Source organism: Oncorhynchus mykiss, chromosome 21 (genome assembly GCF_057628025.1).
Source record: "Oncorhynchus mykiss isolate SJ-2025 chromosome 21, ASM5762802v1, whole genome shotgun sequence".
Lineage (NCBI taxonomy): Eukaryota > Metazoa > Chordata > Actinopteri > Salmoniformes > Salmonidae > Oncorhynchus > Oncorhynchus mykiss.
The window spans coordinates 44,092,275-44,118,785 of NC_143042.1; the positions used below are offsets into that span (position 1 = coordinate 44,092,275).

The 26,511-nt window shown below is 42.9% G+C and overlaps 1 protein-coding gene across 24 annotated transcripts in view; it reads left to right on the forward strand.

The window, feature by feature from the left end:
* Positions 1-26,511, forward strand: part of LOC110500628 (nuclear factor 1 B-type) — a 101,685-nt gene that overhangs the window by 54,094 nt on the left and 21,080 nt on the right. For 6 of the 24 annotated variants that reach the window (XM_090214720.1, XM_090214725.1, XM_036958088.2 and 3 more), the window contains exons 3-9: positions 5,296-5,349; positions 8,339-8,407; positions 10,705-10,825; positions 11,196-11,314; positions 19,151-19,282; positions 19,777-19,961; positions 22,131-22,272. In XM_090214720.1, coding sequence (XP_090070846.1) covers positions 5,296-5,349; positions 8,339-8,407; positions 10,705-10,825; positions 11,196-11,314; positions 19,151-19,282; positions 19,777-19,961; positions 22,131-22,272 — 822 coding nt within the window. The remainder of the gene's footprint in view (positions 1-5,295; positions 5,350-8,338; positions 8,408-10,704; positions 10,826-11,195; positions 11,315-19,150; positions 19,283-19,776; positions 19,962-22,130; positions 22,273-26,511) is intronic. The other 18 variants (XM_090214721.1, XM_090214729.1, XM_090214733.1 and 15 more) reach the window with 3 other exon arrangements.

The window sequence follows — 26,511 nt, forward strand, 5'->3', positions numbered from 1 at the left end:
CTCAGATTATAGGGCTCCCTCATGCCTCTGAGAGGGGTTGACAGACAGAAGATGCCATATGCCTGGATTCCCTCTCAACTCTTCCAGGTGGCTCCAGTTGGACTGTAGGGAAGCAGAGAGAAGATGCTGCTTCTACTTCAGCTGGCTGGCTTCTTTAATTACCACGACCATCTGGTCTTTTGCCTGTTCTCTCACAATGGTCTGTTCCAGGTTAGACAAACCAGCTTCCCACCTTCTCTCTCTCACAAAGGTCTGTGTAATCTGCGAGAAATATGTGTCTCTAATATGGTCATACATTTGGCAGGAGGATAGGAAGTGCAGCTCAGTTTCCACCTCATTTTGTGGCCATTTTGTGGGCAGTGTGGAGTCTTCTCTTGAGAGCCAGGTCTGCCTACGGCGACTTTTCTCAATAGCAGGGCTATGATCACTGAATCTGTGCATAGTCAAAGCTTTCCTGACCAGTGGTCAGGTATTCTGTCACTGTGTACTCTCTGTTTCGGGCCAAATAGCATTCTAGTTTGCTCTGTTTTTTGTTAATTCTTCCCAATGTGTCAAGTAATTATCTTTTTGTTTTCACATGATTTGGTTGGGTCTAATTGTGTTCTCTCTCTCTCTCTCTTCCCCCCCCCTCCCTCTCTCAATCTTCAACTCTTTCTCACCCTCCCTCTTTCTCTCATCTATCTGTCTCCCTCCTCGCCTGTCTCTCTCTTTCTCTCTCTCCTGGGAGAGGGTAATAGTTGGCATTTGTAACTAGACTGATGGATGGGTCTGAAAGTGGCATGAGGGTGGGAAGTGCCAGGGTGGCAGGGAGGAAGAAAGTGGGAGGATCCACTTGCCATCACATTACTGTAGGGACGTTGTTCCACACAAACCATTGGCACAAAAGCCCTTGACTGTGGCATGTAACATACACTGAACAAAAATATAAACTCAACATGCAACAATTTCAAAGCTTTCACTGAGTTACAGTTCATATATGGAAATCAGTCACTAGAAATACATTAATTAAGTCCTAATCTATGGATTTCACATAACTGGTCAGGGGTGCTGCCATGGGTTGGCCTGGGAGGGCATAAGCCTACCCACTTGGGAGCCAGGTCCACCTATTGCGGAGCCAGGGCCCAGCCAATCAAAATACGTTTTTCCCCACAAAAGGGCTTTATTAAATACAGAAATACTCCTTAGCACCCCTTCCCCCTTCAGACGATCCTGCAGGTAAAGAAGGAGGTCCTGAGCTGGAGGTCCTGAGCTGGCGTGGTAACACGGTCTGTGGTTGTGAGGCCGGTTGGACGTATTGCCAAATTCTCTAAAACAACATTGGAGGTGACTTATGGTTGAGAAATGAACATTCAATTCTCTGGCAAAAGCTCTGGTGGACGTTCCTGCAGTCAGCGTGCCAATTGCGTGCTCCCTCCAAACATCTGTGGCATTGTGTTGTGTGACAAAACTGCACATTTTAGAGTCGCCTTTTATTGTCCCCAGCACAAGGTGCACCTGTGTAATGACCATGCTGTTTAATCAGCTCCTTGATAGGCCGCACCTGTCAGGTGGATGGGTTAGCTTGGCAAATGCTCACTAACAGGGATGTAAACAAATTTGTGCACCAAATCTGAGAGACAATCTTTTTTTGCGAATGGATCGTTTCTGGGAGATTTTCTTTCAGCTCACGAAACATCTAAACAACACTTTATAATGTTGCGTATATATTTTTGTTCAGTATAGAAATATAATTGTATCTCATTAGAAAATATTTTAAATGACAAATGTGCCCACGTGATGTGCCTGTGAAGTCAATAGCACCATACGGTTTTTACTAAAATCATGTGAATTACAAACCAGAGACTAATTTATTTTCCCGAAAAATTGTGTCTTACAAGCCAACAAACCAGACACGACACGCTAACAAAGTAGCCAACTTAGGCATCGAAAAGAGAGCAAGCTATCAACAACAGACTTCCCTTGTGTCCTCTGTATCCTGTAAAGAGAGCTCAAAGTTGTGACTATTCACGGTTAAACATAAGGGTGGATTTTTTCACTTAACGTATGGTGGTGTTGTTCCCGCCCTACTTTGTCATTGTTGAGCCGTGGCCAAGAACATTCCGTTTTTGCAGTGCTGTTTAATGGTCAAATTTAGAGGGGGTGGGGAGCGAATAAATCTCTCAACGTTTTTTCTTCTAATTTTTCTTCTCTCTCTCTATTCCTCTTTCTCTCTCTATCTCTCTCTCTCCTTTTTTTTAACCTCTGAAATGGAGCTTATGAGAGAGGGAAGTCTCAGCAGCAGGAAAAGGAGTGTTGTTGCAAGGCGAGGCTATCTGAGTTCAGCCGTCTCCCGCCTCTGTTCCTCACTCCGCATTTAAGGCGTAGATCATATCACAACCCTGTGGTTCTCATTGTGCATAGCTCATACATCAAGCACAGGAGGAACACGTGGGGGTGGCTGTGGTACAGTAAAACCTTATGGAACTCAAGTCAAACACAGCCCAGCCATTCAATGTTGTACTGTTTACTGCACTGTAGGAGCTAGGAACACAAGTATTTCGCTACACCCGGACTAACATCTGCTAAATAAGTGTAGGCGACCAATAACATTTTATTTGATTTGTTTTGTTTCCCTGTATGGTTGGTTGAAGTGGGGGTTGGTAGAGGGAGGGAAGGAAGGAAGGGGGGGTCCTCCTCTCCTTCTCTCCCATATGTTCTTTGGGTGTCAGTGACGCTGATATTGCTCGACTCTGATAGGCCGATGCTACAGTAGGTTTTATAGGGAATAGTGGTGTGTAGTGTGGAGAGGTACTGCTGTTTTGGGGAAATTTAAGTAACCTCTTTGGAGCTACTTTTCATCTGTGGACCTATTTGTGGACCTGTTTATTGTATATGATATGGTGTAGTGCTTCCATACTCAACTGGAGGCCCGCGGTCTGGATCCGGACCCAGAACGGGGTCAATATGGACTGCGCCCCCCCCCCCCCCAAGAAAAAACACTTGGCCTGACTGCGATCCTGGTATCCTATAAACACATAAGACATGGAAAAATGTGTAGAATAGTAGGAAATTAGCTTTAAAATGGCAATAACAACAAAAATCTGTGCCCCATGCTCAGTGTGTAGAATTACCAGAAATTAGCTTTAAAACTGCAACATTTTCTCTCTACCAACAAGAGGGGTGTGAACAGTTTGGGGTCCCATGGGTTGCGAGGTGGAGGTTTGTTACGGCACCAATAAATGACAATATCCATCCGGACCTTTGCCACCTATGAAATTTGAGTTACCGGACCTTCTCAAATAGTACTCGAGTACCTCTGGACTCGTGTTTATGTTAAAAGCCAGGTGCTTGTGAGCATTGTTTGAATATCTGTTAGTGTTGCGTGACGGTTGGGAGACGATACTCAAATGGCCTCTGGTGGTTGGCGGTGACTAACGAGCGCGGCAACGGCTGAGGAACGCCAGCTTATCCTCCTCCCAAAGGTGCTGTAAGGTAACAACATCAATCAGAGGAACCACGTGGTTAGGCTAGGGTAGGCGCTACCTTATGGGGAGAATTCCTGACATGTTTCAGAGCTTATCCCCCACCCGTTGCATGTGCTATGTGCATGCTTCTCCCAGGGCCAGGCAGGGCAGGACGAGGCAGAGACACACCATGTTCTCCCTAACCCAAGCCCTGTAAAAAGCCAGCCAGAATCAACCAGTCTTTGTGTGCAGGTCAGGATAACACTTTACCTCATATTTTTAACCTTGTCTTATTGCCTCTTTCCACCCCAGCTGAAGGCTTTTTACGCTATTATATATAATACCAGTCAAAAGTTTAAACACACCTACTCACTCAAGGGTTTTTCTTTATTTTTACTATTTTATACGTTGTAGAATATTAATGAAGACATCAAAACTATGAAATAACACATATGGAATCATGTAGTAACCAAAATATATTTAAGATTTTAGATTCTTCCAAGTAGTCACCCTTTGCCTTGATGACAGATTTGCACACTCTTGGCATTCTCTCAACCAACTTCATGAGGTAGTCACCTGGAATGCATTTCAAATAACAGGTATGCCTTGTTAAAAGTTAATTTGTGGAATTTATTTCCTTAATACGTTTGAGTCAATCAGTTGTGTTGTGACAAGGTAGGGTGGTATACAGAAGATAGCCCTATTTGGTAAAAGACCAAGTCCATATTATGGCAAGAACAGCTCAAATAAGCAAAGAGAAATGACAGTCCATCATTACTTTAAGACATGAAGGTCAGTCAATGAGGAACATTTCAAGAACTTTGAAAGTTTCTTCAAGTGCAGTCGCAAAACCATCAAGCACTATGATGAAACTGGCTCTCATGAGGACCGTCACAGGAATGGAAGACCCAGAGTTACTTCTGCAGCAGAGGATAAGTTCATTAGAGTTACCTGCCTCAGAAATTGCAGCCCAAATAAATGCTTCACAGAATTCAAGTAACAGACACATCTCAACATCAACTGTTCAGAGGAGGCTGCGTGAATCAGGCCTTCATGGTCGAATTGCTGCAAAGAAACCACTACTAAAGGACACCAATAATAAGAAGAGATTTGCTTGGGCAAAGAAACACGAGCAATGGACATTAGACCGGTGGAAATCTGTCCTCTGTTCTAATGAGTCCAAATTTTAGATTTCTGGTTCCAACCGCTGTGTCTTTGTGAGACGCAGATTAGGTGAACGGATGATCTCCGCATGTGTTGTTCCCACCGTGAAGCATGGAGGAGGAGGTGTGATGGTGTGGGGGTGCTTTGCTTGTGACACTGTCTGTGATTTATTTAGAATTCAAGGCACACTTATCCAGCATGTCTGCAGCGACACGCCATGCCATCTGGTTTGCTCTTAGTGGGACTATCAAAAACCCTTGAATGAGTAGGTGTCCAAACTTTTGACTGGTACTGTACATCAGCGCACATCTGGCTTGGTCTGCCAGGACTGACACGTCCGCAGAAATATGAAAATAAAAATCTCAGACACAAACTAAGGAAGCTGCAGAATATTCGTTATATAATCACCATACTCTGTGTAGACTCCAGTTGATATTGTGTCTAGTTTGAGATGAAATCAGATCTTTAACAGCACCTTGCTTGTTTGTTTTTGGCCACCTGTGACATTCAGGGTACTTTGGACATGTCCTCGTATTGCTTTGGCAACACTGGGTGGTTTACATTAATTCCCATCAAGCTCATTTGAATTACTTCAATTGATAGAAGAGTGCTGAACTTTAATGACCTTTTCTGGTATTTCATGATCTGAGGTTCGCAATTGAAGTATGGTTTTATATCTGTGTTACAGACGCACAGCAGTCAGGAAGTCCCAGTAACAATGAGCCAGGCAACAACCCTCCAGGTATGTACCTGAAATTGACTGTCACTGTTCTCCAACCTCTGTGCTGTCAATCATAGCTCTATAGTTCCCAGTCCCCTCTCTGTACTGTATATAGTATATCCTCACCTGGTAGAATGATTACTGTGGTATCTGTTTATAGCAGTGCTCTTTTTATGTAAGGTCCATAGCAGAAATATGTATCTTTGTATATAGTCTATGCTCTCACCTGGAACATTTCGTGGTAAGATAGTTTGGCAGATATGCAGATTACACCCATCTGAATGTACGTATGGTATCTCATAATGATGGTGCTGTCAGCTACTTACAATACTAATTGCATCTAAGAGACAAGAAAAGATTGTGAAACATGGAGGCTAGACCCCTTTATGTGCTCCTCTGTAGTACACTAATGGAAGTCTGAGGCCATAGTTGTCTTCCTTGCCAAGAAGGGTTGGATAGCTGAGCTAAATTGGCTAGCCAGTCTGCTAGCTAGCCAAACAAAATGGCTGCCGCTCCAAATAATCTCCGGCAGCCTGTTGCTGCTCTCCTGGACTGACCTGGACTATGTCATCACGGGCCAGGAATGAAAATAGAGAGAGAACGTAATTAGGTCCATTCCTAAAGAGCAGGTTTTGCCTGCCCTGGGTGTGCGTTTCGCTGCCAAGTCAAACAACGTTGAGCAAACGTTGAGCCAATGACTCAGACCCTGGGAGGGCCTCCCTAGATGCTTCCTCTACAGTGGCACAGTTCCCTTCCCTTCTCTGGGACGCCCGCTGGCTTGTTTTGAGACATTAGGAGGAAGAAAGTGCATGTAGCTGCCAATCGTAATCTAGACTCACGCCTTCCCCCTTTGTAGTTGGCACACCCAATGGACCTCCTCAGAACATCAAAGGATGAAATGTCAAAGTAATTCTGGGAGTCAGTGACATGTCTGTCTGGATAGCCTGGTCCCAGATCTACTTTGTGCTGTAGTGCCGACTCACTATGGTCATTGGCGTGACAAATGCAGTTGAAGTCGGAAGTTTACATACACCTTAGCCAAATACATTTAAACTCAGTTTCACAATTCCTGACATTTAATCCTAGTAAAAATTCCCTGTCTTAGGTCAGTTAGGATCACCACTTTATTTTAAGATTGTGAAATGTCAGAATAATAGTAGAGAGAATGATTTAATTCAGCTTTTATTTCTTTCTTCACATTCCCAGTGGGTCAGACGTTTACATACACTCAATTAGAATTTGGTAGTATTGCCTTTAAATAGTTTAATTTGGGTCAAACGTTTCAGGTAGCCTTCCACAAGCTTGGCCCATTCCTCCTGACAGAGCTGGTGTAACTGAGTCAGGTTTGTAGGCCTCCTTGCTCGCACACGTTTTTTCAGTTCTGCCCACAAATGTTCTATAGGATTGAGGTCAGGGCTTTGTGATGGCCACTCCAGCCATTTTGCCACAACTTTGGAAGTATGCTTGGGGTCATTGTCCATTTGGAAGACCCATTTGCAACTAAGCTTTAACTTCCTGACTGATGTCTTGAGGTGTTGCTTCAATATATCCACATCATTTTCCATCCTCATGATGCCCTCTATTTTGTGAAGTGCATCAGCTCCTCCTGCAGCAAAGCACCCCCACAACATGATGCTGCCACCCCTGTGCCTCACGGTTGGGATGGTCATTATGGCCAAACAGTTCTATTTTTGTTTCATCAGACCAGAGGACATTTCTCCAAAAAGTACGATCTTTGTCCCCATGTGCTATTGCAAACTGTAGTCTGGCTTTTTTATGGCGGTTTTAGAGCAGTGGTTTCTTCCATGCTGAGCGGCCTTTCAGGTTATGTCGATATAGGACTTGTTTTACTGTGGATATAGATACTTTTGTACCTGTTTCCTCCAGATCTTCACAAGGTTGTTCTGGGATTGATTGGCACTTTTCGCACCAAAGTATTTTAAGACAGAACGCATCTCCTTCCTGAGCGGTATGACTGCTGCGTGATCCCAAGTTGTATATACTTGCGTACCATTGTTTGTACAGATGAACATGGTACCTTCAGTCATTTGGAAATTGCTCCCAAGGGTGAACCAGACTTGTGGAGGACTACCATTTTTTTTTCTTTTTTCCCATGATGTCAAGCAAAGAGGCACTGAGTTTGATGGTAGGCTTTGAAATACATCCACAGGTACACCTCCAATTGACTCAAATTATGTCAATTAGCCTATCAGAATCTTCTAAAGCCATGACATCATTTTCTGGAATTGTCCAAGCTGTTTAAAGGCACAGTCAACTTAGTGTGTGTAAACTTTTGACACAGTGAATAATAAGTTAAATAATCTGTCTGCAAACAATTGTTGGAAAAATGACTTGTGTCATGCACAAAGTTGATGTCCTAACCGACTTGCCAAAACTATAGTTTGTTAACAAGAAATTTGTGGAGTGGATGAAAAATGAGTTTTAATGACTCCAACTTAAGTGTATGTTAACTTCAACTGTATATAAACAGCACAAACTGATCTGGGACCAGGCTTGACCGATTGGTTCTGGGATTTTTTTCTTACATTCTGGCCCCCATACATATTGCACTTCAAAGCCTCCATGTTTCAGTATTTTCAGTATTGACATTATTCAGTCTGGAGCTGTGTTAATATAATAAATATCATATACGGCATTTAGCTTTTTATCTGTGCGTACATTTTACGTATGGGTGGACCCTGGGAATCAAACCTACAATCCTGGTGATGCAAACGCCATGCTCTACCAACTGAGCTACAGAGAACCACCAGGTGGTGGGTCGATGAAGGAGGCTCTGTTTTATTACAGAGATATTTGGGTCGAGAATTGTTTTCTCGTCCCTGTGTGCAGTAAGCAGGGAATCAAGTAATGATTTATTACTTTATCACCAGCTTAAATCCTTATGAATATAACTTGCTGTAAGTTCCTAGAACACAAAGCATATATGGTTTAATGTTTTGATTGATATATTGTATTGATATATTGTCTATCTTTGTTTTTGTTTCTGCAGTTTACTTGGAAGACAGCTTCATCAAATCAGGAGTCTTCAGTGTTTCGGAGCTGGTGCGGGTGTCCAGAAGTAAGTACAGTACATTCATATATCATTTTACTCATTGTCGATTAAAAAAGAGTGATCTTTACGGTACAAATGCGGGAAAAACAGTCGAGCAAGCATTAGAACACAGTATGTGTGTGTCTACAGTAGACAGTTGTGAGTGTGTGTGTGTGTGCGCGGGAGTGTGTGTTTGTATAGACTGCCCTTCTCAAAGATGATGACAGATGTTCTTTCAGATATCTCTCTCCACAGTTAGCTGAGGACAATGGTTCCCTCAGGCAGGATTTACCCGTACTGCTCAAGTGCTGTTGTGTCCTACACAGTGGTGGAAAAAGTAGCCAATTAGTCATACTTGAGTAAAATCAAAGATGCCTTAATAGAAAATGAGTAGTAAGTAAAAGTAAAAGTCACCCAGTAAAATTCTACTGGAGTAAAAGTAAAAAAGTATTTGGTTGAAAATATACTTAAGTATCAAAAGTAAATGTAATTACTACATTATACTTAAGTTTCAAAAGTAAAAGTACATGTATAAATCATTTCAAATTCCTTATATTAAGCAAACAAGATTTTCTTGTTTTGAAAATGTATGGATAACCAGGGGCACACTCCAATATTCAGACATAATTTGCAAATGAAGCATGTGTGTTTAGTGAGTCCGCCAGATCAGAGGCAGTAGGGATGACCAGAGATGTTCTCTTGATAAGTGCCTGAATTGGAGCATTTTCCTGTCCTGCTAAGCAAGTAATGAGTACTTTTCGGTGTCAAGGAAAATGTATGGAGTACTAAGTACAATATTTTCTTAAGGAATGTAGTGAAGAAAAAGTAAAAGTAGTCAAAAATATAAATAGTCAAGTAAAGTGTACAGTAGATACCCCCAAAAACTACTCAAGTAGTACTTTAAAATATTTTTATTTAAGTACTTTACACCACTGGTCCTACAACATACGGATGTTGTGTCCTGTATTCGAACATATTTGATCTGTTGTTTTTCGGATTACGGTGCAGGCCTTTAAACCAATTCAAACTCAGTGAGTGCTGCGGTTCTGCAGTTCTTCAATGCAAATTCAAATGAATGAAAGAAAAAAACAGTAACAGGTGTTCTAGCGTCATTGTTATTTTGTGCTGGGCATTGTTAAGATTCAGAAGTCAGGGGTCATATTTGCTTGATGTCAGAGTGAGTGGCATGACACAGTACGTTGAGAGAGAGAGAAGAGAGAGAGAGAGAGTCTCGTTGGTAGGGAATTAAAACACAAATGCCCATGGGAGAGAGGAACGCGCCACAGCTTGGTTAGGGGTAGTCAATGCCAGGGCTGCTGCAGGTTGCCAGTTCCAAGACTGCAATGCTGGGGTTGCCAGTTCTGAGGCTGCAATGCTGGGGTTGCCAGTTCCAAGACTGCAATGCTGAGGTTACCAGTTCTGAGGCTGCAATGCTGGGGTTGCCAGTTCTGAGGCTGCAATGCTGGGGTTGCCAGTTCTGAGGCTGCAATGCTGGGGTTGCCAGTTCTGAGGCTGCAATGTTGGGGTTGCCAGTTCTGAGGCTGCAGTGCTGGGGTTGTCAGTTCTGAGGCTGCAGTGCTGGCGTTGCCAGTTCTGAGGCTGCAATGCTGTGGTTGCCAGTTCTGAGGCTGCAATGTTGGGGTTGCCAGTTCTGAGGCTGCAGTGCTGGGGTTGCCAGTTCTGAGGCTGCAGTGCTGGGGTTGCCAGTTCTGAGGCTGCAGTGCTGGGATTGCCAGTTCTGAGGCTGTGGTGAACCTCAGACCACAACAGAGGCCACCACACACTCCAGACTCCCGTCGAGTCCAGACCATCCTAGCAACCCACACACCCACCCACCGCACTCACAGGGCTCCCTTCGCAAGTGTCAGTTTCAAGAGAGGAAGGAGTGTTTACAGAGTGCCCTGGTAAACAATCAGCTGTCCTCCCAGAAACAATATCCCTCCCCCACGGCCATCAACCACAGGGAGAAAAAAAAGTCTAATTTCACACAGTGATGGTGGGCTGTGGTACTCAAAGCATATCACACATACAACCACCATGAAAGTGAACTTTAGTGCACTTATTGATATGTGCTCGACCAATTACAATACGTAGGAACTAATCAGATGCCTGGTGGGTGTGGCTAAGTTCACGAGTTTGCAGTGTGCTGGTGGAATGCAAAAGTTAAATGATGTTCAATCATTCTATTTAAAAAATATATATATTTAACCTTTATTTAACATGTGAGTGGGGATCATGTACAGCTTCAGCAGCCAACCAATCAGCATGCTAGTGACCAGGAAGTGTCCAACCTGTACCTCTCTGTTCCTCTCCTTCCTCTCTAGCGCCCATCACCCAGGGGGCAGGGGTGAACTTCTCCATGGCCGACATGCCTAGTCAGCCGTACTACCATGACCTGAACTCCAGTGTGGGCCTCCATCGCTCCCTCTCCTCCCCGCCTGGCAGGTCAGTCTACTGCAGGACTCTACCCTGCCCCCTCTCTCTTTCTCATGCATCACATGGGAACCTCTTGTCACACATTGACCGCTGAACTTTGAACGAGATGCAGGGGGGAATGGGGGGAATGTAAAACGGATTTCAGTTTAGTGCCTCGGGGGATAAATGTATAGTCTTACTCTGTCATTTATATTATAGCGTTGCGTCCATATTTGGCTGTTTGTTCGAGTTCAATTCTGTTTACACTCACGCATCTGGATAATACATCATCAGTCAACATACGATACAGGTACTTTTGTTTTACAACATCACTGGCTGTGATAATGGATCAAAGAAAATATACATATGTTGTGACTCATAGTTTCGCCTCCTCCTTCAGTAAACGGCCCAAGACCCTCAACATAGAGGAGAGTATGGAGACCAGTCCCACTGGCCCTGACTTCTATTCCTCACCTAGCTCCCCAGCTAGTGGCAGCAGGACCTGGCACGAGAGAGAAGGTGAGAGGGGAGGTGTGTGTATGTGTGTGTGACACTGTAGGAGGTTTACAGAAGCTGCACTGGGAATGTTTTCAATAGCAAGGTTCTCCTAAATCGGAAAAACAGAATGTTCTCAAAACAGAACACTTCAAGATAATTGTCTAATCTAGGTTGGGGGAACATAATCCCTAATCTACCAAAACTTCTGCATTGTAGGAATTAATAATCAGAGATTATTACTGCAGCTAAGCAAATATCATTCCCTCAGAAATACAATACAATTAAATACAATACAATTCAATACAGATGACACATTATTCAATATCTGTCCTGACTCTTTGTGGAGCAGAAGCAGCCCCACCATAATCTGTGGTGGGTCATGTAGGCTACACACAACACAGTCTCAGTGTCACTCTTCGACTGTCAAGATGTTCCCAATGTTATCATTGCCCCTCGACTCCACAGCGAGCGGTTACAGTATGTGGATAAAATGATATGGCACCTTGTTCCCTCGATGTGAGCCCATTCAACTTGGCTGTTGATGTAATGACACGTGATAACATGCTAGCCTCAGGTCAGACCGTAAACACCAAACCTTATGATTACATTGTCATAAAAGGCTACATGCTAAATATATGCAAATACTCTGTCATAAACCAAGATAAATAGGGATGGATTGTTTTTTCCCCCGCTGTGATTTACAGTAAAACATTCAATGAGCTAAGCTTAAAGGGGCAATCATCAGTTGCTGCATCCATTTTTATGTTTAAATTCATGATATATACCCATTCATTCTCAAAGGATATAACTTATACAGTAGGTACCTCCTTAGCTTAATTCAACTGTCGTACCCCTTCAGAACCCAAAATATAAACTTGTTTTACTCATTTTAACGGCACATTTTAGATTGGCGTATTATTGTCCCCAGCACAAGGTGCATCTCTGTAATGATTATTCTGTTTAATCAGCTTCTTGATATACCAAACCTGCAGGTGGATGGATTATCTTGGCAAAGGAGAAATGCTCACTAACAGGGATGTAAACAAATTTGGGCAGAAAATTTGAGAGAAATAAGCTATTTGTTCAATGGAACATTTATGGGTCCTTTTATTTCAGCTCATGAAACATGGGACCAACACTTTCCATGTTGCGTTTATATTTTGGCAGTGTAGTTCTTTTCCGAATGCTTTGAAAAAACATGCTTGTGAGTAATGGTATCCTTGACAGGAAATCAAGCTCTATATAATGAGTGAACTCATAAGAACACCCCCCTGTTGATACTGTAAACTGGTTTGGAGGGTTGTTGAGTTCTCTGATAGTTTGGTCGCTTCCTTATTGCTTCCTGTTTTCTCACTAAGAGTTGCAGTGATGAAGCGAAATGAGTGGGATTTTTTGGTGTGGTAGCGTTTCTATTGTGGAATGCAGTTGTTGCACCAATGAAAGTGAGCATTATAGTCCTGGATGGCGCAGCGGTCAAAAGCATTACACCGCAGCGCTGAGGCGCCACTACAGCTTGAGGTTCGATCCCCTCTCCCGAGTCCATTGAGGAGTTGCAGAGATGAGCCAAGGGACCTAATTCAGGGAGAAAATGGGATTTAAAAAATATGCTTGTGGCCAGACTACCCTGAACACACCTGTTCAGGGTTTGGCCTGGTTAGTACTGGGATGGGAGCCCGCCTGGGAATATCAGGTGCCGGAAGCTCAAGATTTTTTTTTTTAAGTGAGAATGAGAAAATGCTAATGGGAGTTGTAGCAATTGTGGCTGTGAGCAGACGTTATTTATAAACTTGTTGTGTTGTTAGGCTGCGAGAGTGAAGGGGTGACGCTAGGGTGAACAGGTGTGTGTGTGCATATCCAGGAACATGTTTGTGTGTCAGAGGGAGAAAGAGAGAGAGAGAGAGAGAGAGAGAGAGAGAGAGAGAGAACGGTGGGCGGGCAGGTGCGGCGGTCTCCCGTTTGAAACCGACTCGGATAAGAAGCTAGGTCTCAGAGGAGCTGTCTGACTCAACAGGTGGCAAGCCCAGTTGGCGGGCCGTCCCACGCCTAGCCCTGATAACGCCACTATAGTGACAGGCAGCAAGCAGGAGAGAGAGGGAGGGAGAAAGAGAGAGAGAGAGAGCGAGAGAGAGAGAGAGAGAGAGAGAGAGAAAAGGTGTGTGTGTGATCCTCCAGGGAGGGAGGGGTGTACAGTATGTCTCATTACCTGGTCTCGTGGTGCAGGGCAGAGCCCATAGCGTTTTTAATTAAGCCCTCACTGTCCTGTATTTCCGGATTGTTCTCCCCCAACACACACACAGACACACTACCCTTAAGCCCTAGGGTTGGAAGGGAGAGGGATGCCTCTCGTCTCACTACACTACGACAGATAAACGAGTACAGAAGGTTCCAACATCCAACGGAGTTGTTTTTTCCCCCCTCGCTTCTTTAAACAATCTTTCTTTGGGATTTGATCTAGTTCTTTCCCTTCCTTCTCATGCTGTTTTCCCAGCTAACACATAACGTTCTGAGAAACATATGTTTCTTAGATCTTGGTGAGAGCGTGGTTGTCCTATGGTTATTTTGCATACAACCTTCCCACAACTTTCTGGGAACAGTGCAGGATACCCAGCTAGCACATAATGTTCTGAGAACCATACATTTCACAGGGATGCTGGCCCAGGGCTTCCCACAGTTGTGTCAAGTTGGCTGGATGTCCTTTGGGTGGTGGACCGTTCTAGTCCAAACTAGTGTGCCTGGCACCTACTACCATACCCCGTTCAAAGGCACTTAAATATTTTGTCTTGCATCCTCTGTATGACATACATATACAATCCATGTCTCAATTGTCTCAAGGCTTAAAAATCCTTATTTAATGCAACCGCTGTGTCAGATTTCAAAAAAAAATTACGTAAAAAGTATAATCTGAGAACGGCGCTCAGAGCCCAATCCAGCCAGAGAAATTACTGCCATTTTGGAGTCAACAGAAGTTAGAAATAACACCATAAATATTCACTTACCTTTGATGATCTTCATCAGAAGGCACTCCCAGGAATCCCAGTTTGACAATAAATGACTGATTTGTTCCATAAAGTTCCATAAAGTCTATCATTTATGTCCAAATAGCCACTTGTTGTTAGCGTGTTCAGCCCAGTAATCCATCTTCATGAGGCGCAGGCACTTCGTCCAGACAAAAACTCAAAAAGTTCAGTTACAGCCCTTTAGAAACATGTCAAACGATGTATGGAATCAATCTTTAGGCTGTTTTTAACCTGTAGTGACACCCCATCCCGTGAACGGGACCGTTGTCATCATCTGACACTAATTAGCATAATGCAACGGAATCTTCCTAGAAAATATTCCTATTCATGAAAATCACAAGTGAAATATATTGGAACACAGCTTAGCCTTTTGTTAATCACCCTGTCATCTCAGATTTTCAAAATATGCTTTACAGCCAACGCTAGACAAGCATTTGTGTAAGTTTATCATAGCCTAGCATAGCATTATGCCTTGCTAGCAGCAGGCAACCTTGTCACGGAAATCAGAAAAGCAATCAAATGAAATTGTTTACCTTTGATGAACTTCGGATGTTTTCACTCACGAGACTCCCAGGTAGACAGCCAAAGTTAATTTTTTCCCAAAATATTATTTTTGTAGGCGAAATAGCTCCGTTTGTTCTTCACGTTTGGCTGAGAAATCGCCACAACGGCGAAAAATATTCCAAATTTGCTCCATAATATTGACAGAAACATGCCAAACGTTGTTTAGAATCCATCCTCAAGGTGTTTTTCTAATATCCATTCGATAATATATCCGTCGGGACAATTCGTTTTTCACTAGGACCGATTGGAGTAATGGCTACCTCTGTATTTTACACGAGAATCTCTCTCGGAGCCACCATGTGACCACTTACGCAATGTGGCCGCCTACGGCTATTCTTCAACAGAAATGCGTAAAACTACGTCACAATGCTGTAAACACCTTGGGGAATATGTAGAAAGCGTAAGCTCGTTGATGGTACATTCACAGCTGAATAGGGAGTCATTGGAACGCAGCGCTTTCAAAACCTGGGGCACTTCCGGATTGGATTTTTCTCAGGCTTTCGCCTGCCACATCAGTTCTGTTATACTCACAGACAAAAATTCTAGCATCTTTTCCTGACAATATATCCTGTTTAAAACGGGAACGTTTTTTTTTTCTCCAAAAATGAAAATACTGCCCCCTAACACCAAGAGGTTGCAGAAAACATCAATAATGTTCCAACCGGAGAATTCCTATGTCTGAAGAAAAGCACTGGAACGAGAGGTAACTCTGTCGGGAGCGCGTCACGAGCCTGAGACACTCTGTCAGACCACTGACTCAAACAGATCTCATGAGCCCCTCCTTTATAGTAGAATCCTCATTCAAGTTTCTAAAGACGGTTGACGTCTTGTGGAAGCCGTAGGAAGTGCAACTTTATTCATGTCCCACTGTGTATTCGGTAGGCCAAGCTTTGAAAAACTACAAACCTCAGATGTCCCACTTCCTGGTTGGATTTTTCTCAGGTTTTCGCCTGCCATATGAGTTCTGTTATACTCACAGACATCATTCAAACAGTTTTAGAAACTTCAGAGTGTTTTCAATACTAATAATAATATGCATATATTACCATCTGGGACAGAGTAGGAGGCAGTTCACTCTGGGCACACTATTCATCCAAAAGTGAAAATGCTGCCCCCGATCCCAAAAGAGTTAACCCGTCTCATCCCCTTTATCTACACTGTTGGTGGATTTAACAGGTGAAATCAATAAGGGATTATAGCTTTCTGGAATCCCTTAATCAATCTACTGTATGTCATGGAAAGAGCTGGTGTTCCTAATGTTTTGTACACATACTGTATGTATCTCTGATGGGAATTTCAGTACTTCAGTATAACATTTCCATAAAAAACACAAGAAAACATTAGTAATTTTCAAAGAACGTTCGAAGAATGTTATTTAAAAACATACACATTCTGTTCTCAGCGTAGACAAAACTCTCTCTATCCTCTAGCTTGTTAAGTGTGTTCGGGTGTGTTGGCCACCCCCACTAATTGGCCACACCAGATCTTAGTGAGTGCTTGTTTGAATAGACTAAAATTAGCAACTTTGTATGAGTTAATAAAACATGGCATGCGGCCTCCATCCTGGTGGTGCAGTGGACTAATTCCATTGATAGAGTACAGAAGATCATAGGTTCGAATCATGATTCATGCCTAAGCAAATTCATTTCCAAGTGTCCTATCTGCGCTTGGAGTTCAAAACAGTTAACCTAAACTAAGCCAGCAGTGTTATTAAAAGTCTTATTGAAACATGTTCTCAGGACATTATTTAATAATTTATAATAATAATAGTTAATAACCTATAACTTCCGTTCTCAGAACATTAGTAAAATCTCCTAGGAAAACTTTAGGGAACCATAGTAAAACGTTCTCAGAACCTCCCTGCAACCTAAAAATGTACATTCCCAGAACAGGCTACGTTTCAGTTTTAGCGGTCAGAAAATATATGGCTTTGTTCCCAGAACCAATGGGAATCCAAAAATGTACGTTCTCGCAATTTCCAAGAAACCAAATGTGCTAGCTGGTTTTTGTTTATACCTTACAGTATCGGGTTAACGCATGCTGATATGTTACGGCTAGGGAGAAGAGGAGAGGGCAGAAAATTCACGAGAGAACGATTACTCTGTAAAGAGGGAATCAAAAAAGAAGTGGATTGATATTAAACCCATATGAGGCCGTCCAAAGTGCCAATTGGTCATTTCTTTTCCGTGGCTAGCCCGGCGAAACACTTTTACACTGCAAGGAATAGGTGTAATTCTGTCATGCTTTTTGTCCTCTAAAGTAAACTCTCTGAAATGGCTTTTACTGTACAGTTGTGGAATTATGTACGCCTAGCCGTTCCCCTTACATTTTGATGACAAACAGCTGTTAGCACTGAAGTAGATATCAGTTCTTCATATCAAATGCTCTGACGAAATCTGCAGTCTTTAGTTAATTCTGTCTCCTCACACTAACCCGGTGGTGTATTTAACAGCTAGATACACATAGATTCATAGCCCTTTTGTCGGTCTGGGACACCCTGGCATGAGCACGCCCTCTCTAATTTGTAGGAGTGGAACACGAGATAACACTAACAGATTGAAATCATTTTGACATGTAAAAATGTGTTGTTCTAGGTGGATTCTATGATTTTATATTGGTCAGTTCCCAGACCAGAGGGATTTTTTTTCCTCTCTTGCTCATTTTGAGTAGTTGCAACACAGTAACTGTTTACTACACACAATTCTGTTGATGTTGTTCTGAATCATAGGACTTTCTCCATAAATGTCCATCGTGTAATTATGTCAATTTAGGAAAGGTCAAGAATATATTTTTGAGAATGTTACACTACATAAAAACAAGTCAAAACCATAGTACAATAGCCTAAAATGATTTTGACTTGTTAAAGAAAAGAAAAAAAGACAAAAGCATCCATCTTGTCTGAGGTATAGCTCATGTTGATTAAAAACAAGCTATAAGGACTTAAGCTGCTTCCTTTACACATTTCAGAGTGGGGAAATTCCCTGGATTTCTGAGGCCTTTGTCCCTCTCCTGGTTTGGGATGAGTCACCTTCCCCTCCTCAGGTGGATTCATCCCTATTGTGGGAACAGAGAGGGACTAGAGCCCATGTGGGGAGGGAGGGAGGGAGGGAGGGAAGGAGGGAGGGAGGGAGGGAGGGAGGGAGGGAGGGAGGGAGGGAGGGAGGGAGGGAGGGAGGGAGGGAGGGAGGGAGGGAGGGAGGGAGGGAGGGAGGGAGGGAGGGAGGGAGGGAGAGAGAATCTATGCAGGTAATTAGAGAGTAGGAGACACATGGTCTGAGGTCTGAGACGTGGGAATATAAAGGTCTTGTGACAGGCCCTGGGAGGGACAATAAGCCCTGCTGGGAGAACCGCTACTGTCACAGAACATTAGGTCTTAGAGTCCACTCTGTTCAATGTTCAGTTCTGTTGTCATACCTTGCATAAGGACATTGGGAAACATGTCAAAAGAGTAGAATTATAGTCGCTGCCATCATATACAGTCGCTGCCATCATATACAGTCGCTGCCATCATATACAGTCGCTGCCATCATATACAGTCGCTGCCATCATATACAGTCGCTGCCATCATATACAGTCGCTGCCATCATATACAGTCGCTGCCATCATATACAGTCGCTGCCATCATATACAGTCGCTGCCATCATATACAGTCGCTGCCATCATATACAGTCGCTGCCATCATATACAGTCGCTGCCATCATATGCAGTCGCTGCCATCATATACAGTCGCTGCCATCATATACAGTCGCTGCCATCATATACAGTCGCTGCCATCATATACAGTCGCTGCCATCATATACAGTCGCTGCCATCATATACAGTCGCTGCCATCATATGCAGTCGCTGCCATCATATACAGTCGCTGCCATCATATACAGTCGCTGCCATCATATACAGTCGCTGCCATCATATACAGTCGCTGCCATCATATACAGTCGCTGCCATCATATACAGTCGCTGCCATCATATACAGTCGCTGCCATCATATACAGTCGCTGCCATCATATGCAGTCGCTGCCATCATATACAGTCGCTGCCATCATATACAGTCGCTGCCATCATATACAGTCGCTGCCATCATATACAGTCGCTGCCATCATATACAGTCGCTGCCATCATATACAGTCGCTGCCATCATATGCAGTCGCTGCCATCATATACAGTCGCTGCCATCATATACAGTCGCTGCCATCATATGCACAAAATCAGAGTATGTTTGAAAGACGTCACAGGAGGTAACCCCCCTGACCAGATGTGCATGTGTCTTCTCCTTCAGACCTGTCATCTCCCACCATGAAGAAGCCCGAGAAGCCTCTCTTCAGCCCCACCTCCCCACAGGATTCCTCACCCAGACTGAGCACTTTCCCCCAGCACCACCACCCCGGACTCACAGGCATCGGACACAGTGGTGAGTAGGCTAAGGACCTGTACTAAGTCTAGACATGCTCACTCAGTGACCTACAGTGACCTCTACAAGAAAGTGATTGAACTGAATATATTTTTTGTGATGCATCCCCCTCACCCTGCCCCCAAAACTCATTTGAATTAGTTGGGATTGTAATGTGTAAAGTTTTGGTTTTCCATGAGTGTATTGTTTAATAGTGTGTTTCTCTCTCTCTCTCCCTCTCTGAATGTGTCTCTGTCTATGTGTCTCTGTCTCTCTCTCTCTCTCTCTCTGTTTCTCCCTCTCTCTGTTTCTCTGTTTCTCTCTCTCTCTGTTTCTCTCTCTCTCTGTTTATCTGTTTCTCTCTCTCTCTGTTTCTCCCTCTCTCTGTTTCTCTGTTTCTCTCTCTCTGTTTCTCTGTTTCTCTCTCTCTCTGTTTCTCCCTCTCTCTGTTTCTCTGTTTCTCTCTCTCTCTGTTTCCCTCTTTCTGTTTTCTCCCTCTCTCCTTTTCTCCTTAGTTATATCAACGAGGAGCCCTCCCCCCCATTCCCCCCTGCAGTTCTCTGCCTCTGCCATCCTCCCCCCCGCCCCGTCACCCTACTTCTCCCACCCCACCATCCGCTACCCACCCCATCTCAACCCCCCTGACTCCCTGAAGAGCTACGTGTCCAGCTACGACCCGTCCAGCCCACAGACCAGCCAGGTGAGTGTGTGGTACCCCGGAGAGGAGGAGGGTTGGGCTCAGTTCCTGTTTCACTTCTTCTATTTACCAGAGGATTTGACTGTACACAATCTCTCTCTCCACAATAGGCCTAATTCTCTGACAGTGTTTGTGAACAGTGAAATTATTGAATGTGAAGTTCGGGAGTTTAGAGTTGAGTATTTATGGCAAACTTTTTACGAAAAACAATTTGTTAACTACTGGAAGGACAACCTTGGCTCTGCAGTAGAACGCTTTTCAACGTGACGATTGAATCAAGTACCAATTTTTTTTAAATGTTTATTTCATAATCAATTTAGTGTTCAATTTCCTCTGAAAAACCCACTGACAAATTGAAAAAGTGATTTCTAAAGGTCCCTGTGTATGCCCAAAATAATACCTGCCCCAACAACAATGTGTGCCCTTGACATTTTTACAACAATCAAATGTTGATCCTTAAATATTTTCACTCATTCCAATTTTGTGGCAATTGTAATATTTGTCCTTCACCTTGAGAAAAATAAATAATTCATTTGGTGCTGTATAACATTTGTCACTTGAGAACGTCTGGACAATGTCGGTGTAGATTGATAGGGAACTGTAAAGCTGTTATGAACATCCATCTGGAAGGGTCAACATAAAGCTCCTCGTTTCCCCCCAGCATTTCAAGTAGGTTGAAATGAATGGTTGTGGCAAATATAGAATTTTGTGGCAAGTGCAGAATGAACTTTAAAGTCCTTAATACATTTTTTGTCAGTTAGCCTTCAATTCACTATTCTTTATAATCATAATCAGACTAGCTCAATCATGGTGGCTTCACTGCACCACTCTTCCTGTGGTGCATTTGATTTGCACAGAATTGGATGGAAGGAGTTGACACAGGATGTAAGATGCACTGGGTGACTCCTTAGCCAGGTTCTTAATCAAGTGTCAAGTTCCAACTCCCTCCATTCAAAATATGCTGCGGTTCAAATCTAAAGCACCTTTCTGGAATAAAAAAAAAATCCCTTCCTGCAATGACTGAATCCAGACCGAACTCTGAAATAAGTCTATTTTATAAATATCTATGGATAAGAGCTTCTTGATAAATGAGAACAACCCAAATGTGAAATGTACACCGTAAAAATCACCAACTCAATATTCCAAAGAAAATTGGGCCTTTTTTATTCAAACGAATATGATTCCAGAGGCTCATAACACAGTCATAACACAGTATGTATCAGAAACGTCTGTTAAACCGGTCAGAATACTTTATACATTGGGTACACACTTAACCCTTGTGTCACTATGCAGAGAGAGAGTGACCGAGGCAGAAAGTGATGAGAGAGCCGTGAGATACTGTTGTGACCCCAGACAAAACCACAGGGAATATATAAGGTCGTAAATATTTGCCGTTGCCGGGGCCTCGGCTCTCTTTTGGCGGAATTACTGGCCCCTCTCCGCCATGGTGCTGGAAGGAGTGTGTGTTTGCCGAGGAGGGGGTCTCGGCAAACAACACAGCGTTTATAATCCCATGGACGGCAGCCAGAATGTTTTTATGCTGTAATGCAGATTATAATACACTCTAATTAAGCATTCTATTCATATGTTTAAGGAAGCCTGTGGACACAAGTCTTTTTCATAAAGGCCTATTTGAGGTTTGAACTTGGGGCGCCACAGTGCCCAGTACACCACAAACCGTCTCCTGCAGTCTGAAAGAGAATCTCCTCTCTCTCTCTCCCTCTCTCTCTCACTCTCGCGCGCACGCGAGTGCGAGCTTTCTCTCTGTCTCTTCCTCTCTCTTTCAAGTGAGGGCAACATTTTCCTCACACTACAGAACTGTGCAAACAATACCATAAAACACACTTTATTTGGTAACTTTTCTTTAACGATGTCTTTGAGGAGGCAATTATTTACTGAAGTAAACAGCGTAAAAATGCGTTGTAGTATTCAAAACTCACCTTGGATATTGTAATGTTGAAAAACATTTGTCAAGTGACCGCAGGTAGCCTAGTGGTTAGAGCATTGGGCCAGTAACCGAAAGGTTGCTAGATCGAATCCCAGAACTGACAAGGTAAAACTCTGTTGTTCTGCCCACTGTTCCTAGGCCGTCATTGTAAATAAGAATTTGTTCTTAACTGACTTGCCTAGTTAAATTAAATTGTACCCCCCCCCCCCCCCCCCCTCACACAGCCGAACAGCAGTAGCCAGGTGGGGAAGGTTCAGGGCCACTTCACCCCGGTCCTTGCCCCCTCTCCACACCACGGCACAGTGCGACCTGTCTCCCTCTCCATGCCCGACACCAAGCCCATCACATCAGAAGGTGAGTACAATGGTGAGCTTCCTTTCCTTCTCTCTCTGGCACTGCAAAATCCCTCTGTCCATCACTACTATACCACTACTGTACTACTATACCACTGCAACTGTACTACTATACTACTACTGTACCACTACTACTATACCACTACTGTACCACTACTACTATACCATTACTATACCACTACTGTACCACTACTACTATACCACTACTGTACCACTACTACTATACCACTACTACTATACCACTACTGTACCACTACTACTATACCACTACTACTATACCACTACTGTACCACTACTACTATACCACTACTGTACCACTACTACTATACCACTACTACTATACCACTACTGTACCACTACTACTGTACCACTACTACTATACCACTACTGTACCACTACTACTATACCACTACTACTATACTACTAATATACCACTACTGTACCACTACTACTGTACCACTACTACTGTACCACTACTACTATACCACTACTACTATACCACTACTACTATACCACTACTGTACCACTACTACTGTACCACTACAACTGTACCACTACTACTATACCACTACTACTATACCACTACTGTACCACTACTACTGTACCACTACTACTATACCACTACTGTACCACTACTACTGTACCACTACTACTGTACCACTACTACTATACCACTACTACTATACCACTACTGTACCACTACTACTATACCACTACTACTATACCACTACTGTACTACTATACCACTACTGTACCACTACTACTGTACCACAACTACTATACCACTACTACTATACCACTACTATTATACCACAACTGTACCACTACTACTATACCACTAATACTGTACCTCTACTACTATACCACTAATACTGTACCACTACTACTATACCACTACTACTATACCACAACTACTATACCACAACTGTACCACTACTACTATACAACTAATACTGTACCACTACTACTATACCACTACTGTACCACTATGACTGTACCACTACTACTATACCACTACTGTACCACTACTACTATACCACTAATACTGTACCACCTATACTATACCACTACTACTATACCACAACTGTACCACTACTACTATACCACTACTACTATACCACTACTACTATACCACTACTACTATACCACTACTACTATACCACTACTACTATACCACTACTGTACCACTATGACTGTACCACTACTACTATACCACTACTGTAACACTACTACTATACCACTAATACTGTACCACCTATACTATACCACTACTACTATACCACAACTGTACCACTACTACTATACCACTACTGCTGTATCACTACTACTGTACCACCTCTACTGTACCACTACTACTATACCACTACTGTTATACCACTACTGCTGTATCACTACTACTGTACCACCTCTACTGTACCACTACTACTATACCACTACTGTTATACCACTACTGCTGTACAACTACTACTGTACCACCACTACTGTACCACCTCTACTGTACCACCACTACTGTACCACCTCTACTGTACCACCACTACTGTACCACTACTACTGTACCATCTCTACTGTACCACTACGACTATACCACAACTGTACCACTACTACTATACCACTACTGCTGTATCACTACTACTGTACCACCTCTACTGTACCACTACTACTATACCACTACTGTTATACCACTATTGTACCACTACTGTTATACCACTACTGTACCACTACTGTTATACCACTACTGTACCATTACTACAATACCACTACTACTATACCACTACCACTGGACCACTCCTACTGTACCACTACTACTGTATCACTACTACTGTACCACTACTACCATACTATTACTTTACCACTACTACTATACCTCTACTATACCACTACTACTGTACCACTACTACTATACCACTACTACTATACCTCTACTGTACCACCAATACTATACCACTACTACTATACCACTACTGTACCACTGCTACTATACCTCTACTACTATACCACTACTGTACCACTACTACTGTACCACTACACCCGTACCACTACTACTGTACCACAACTACTATACCTCTACTACTATACCACTACTGTACCACTACTACCGTACCACTACTACTGTACCACTACGACTATACCACTACTACTATACCTCTACTGTACCACCAAAACTATACCACTACTACTATACCACTACTGTACCACTACTACTATACCTCTACTACTATACCTCTACTGTACCACTACTACCGTACCACTACTACTGTACCACTGCTATTGTACCACTACTACTGTACCATTGCTACTATACCACTACTGTACCACTACTACTGCACCACTACTACTGTACCATTGCTACTGCACCACTACTACTGTACCATTGCTACTGTACCACTAATACTGTACCACTACTACTATACCACTACTGTACCACTACTACTGCACCACTACTACTGTACCGTTGCTACTGTACCACTACTACTGTACCACTACTGTCCCACTACTACTATACCACTTCTTTACCACTACTACTGTACCACTACTACTGTCCACCATTACTGTACCACTACTACTATACCATTACTGTACCACTACTACTGTCCACCATTGCTGTACCACTACTCCTGTACCATTACTACTGTACCACTAGTACTGTCCACTACTACTGTACCACTACTGTCCACCACTACTGTACCACCACTACTGTACCACTACTGTACCACTACTATTGTATCACTACTACTGTACCACTGCTACTATACCACTACTACTGTACCATTGCTACTGTACCACTACTACTGTACCGCTACTGTACCATTGCTACTATACCACTACTGTACCGCTACTGTACCATTGCTACTATACCACTACTGTACCATTGCTACTCTTTACCATTACTACTATACCACTACTGTACCACTACTACATCACTACAACCGTACCACTACTACTGTACCACTACTATTGTACCACTACTACTGTACCACTGCTACTGTACCACTACTACTGTACCGCTACTGTACCATTGCTACTATACCACTACTGTACCATTACTACTATACCACTACTACTGTACCACTACTACTGTCCACCATTACTGTACCACTACTACTATACCACTACTGTACCATTACTACTGTACCATTACTACATCACTACTACTGTACCACTACTACTGTCCACCATTACTGTACCATTGCTACTATACCACTACTGTACCATTACTACTATACCATTACTGTTCCACTACTACTATACCACTACTGTACCACTACTTCTGTCCACCATTACTGTACCACTAATACTGTACCACTACTACTGTACCACTACTACTGTTCACCATTACTGTATCACTACTACTGTACCACTACTACTGTACCACTACTACTGTCCACCATTACTGTACCACTACTGTACCACTACTTCTATACCACTAGTACTTTACCACTACTACTGTACCACTACTACTGTCCACCATTACTGTACCACTGCTACTATACCACTACTACTTTACCACTACTACTGTACCACTACTACTGTAATACTACTACTGTTCACCATTACTGTACCACTACTACTGTACCACTACTACTGTCCACCATTACTGTACCAGTACTACTATACCACTAGTACTTTACCACTACTACTGTACCACTACTACTGTTCACCATTACTGTACCACTAATACTATACCACTAGTACTTTACCACTACTACTGTACCACTACTACTGTTCACCATTACTGTACCACTACTACTATACCACTAGTACTTTACCACTACTACTGTACCACTACTACTGTACCACTAGTACTTTACCACTACTACTGTACCATTACTACTGACCACCATTAATGTACTACTACTACTATACCACTACTACTGTCCACCATTACTGTTCCACTACTACTATACCATTACTGTACCACTACTTCTATACCATTACTGTACCACTTCTACTATACCATTACTGTACCACTACTACTATACCATTACTGTATCACTTCTACTGTCCACCATTACTGTTCCACTACTACTATACCACTACTACTGTACCACTACTACTGTCCAACATTACTGTAGCACTACTTCTATAACATTACTGTACCACTACTTCTATACCATTACTGTACCACTTCTACTATACCATTACTGTACCACTACTACTATACCATTACTGTATCACTTCTACTGTCCACCATTACTGTTCCACTACTACTATACCACTACTACTGTACCACTACTACTGTCCAACATTACTG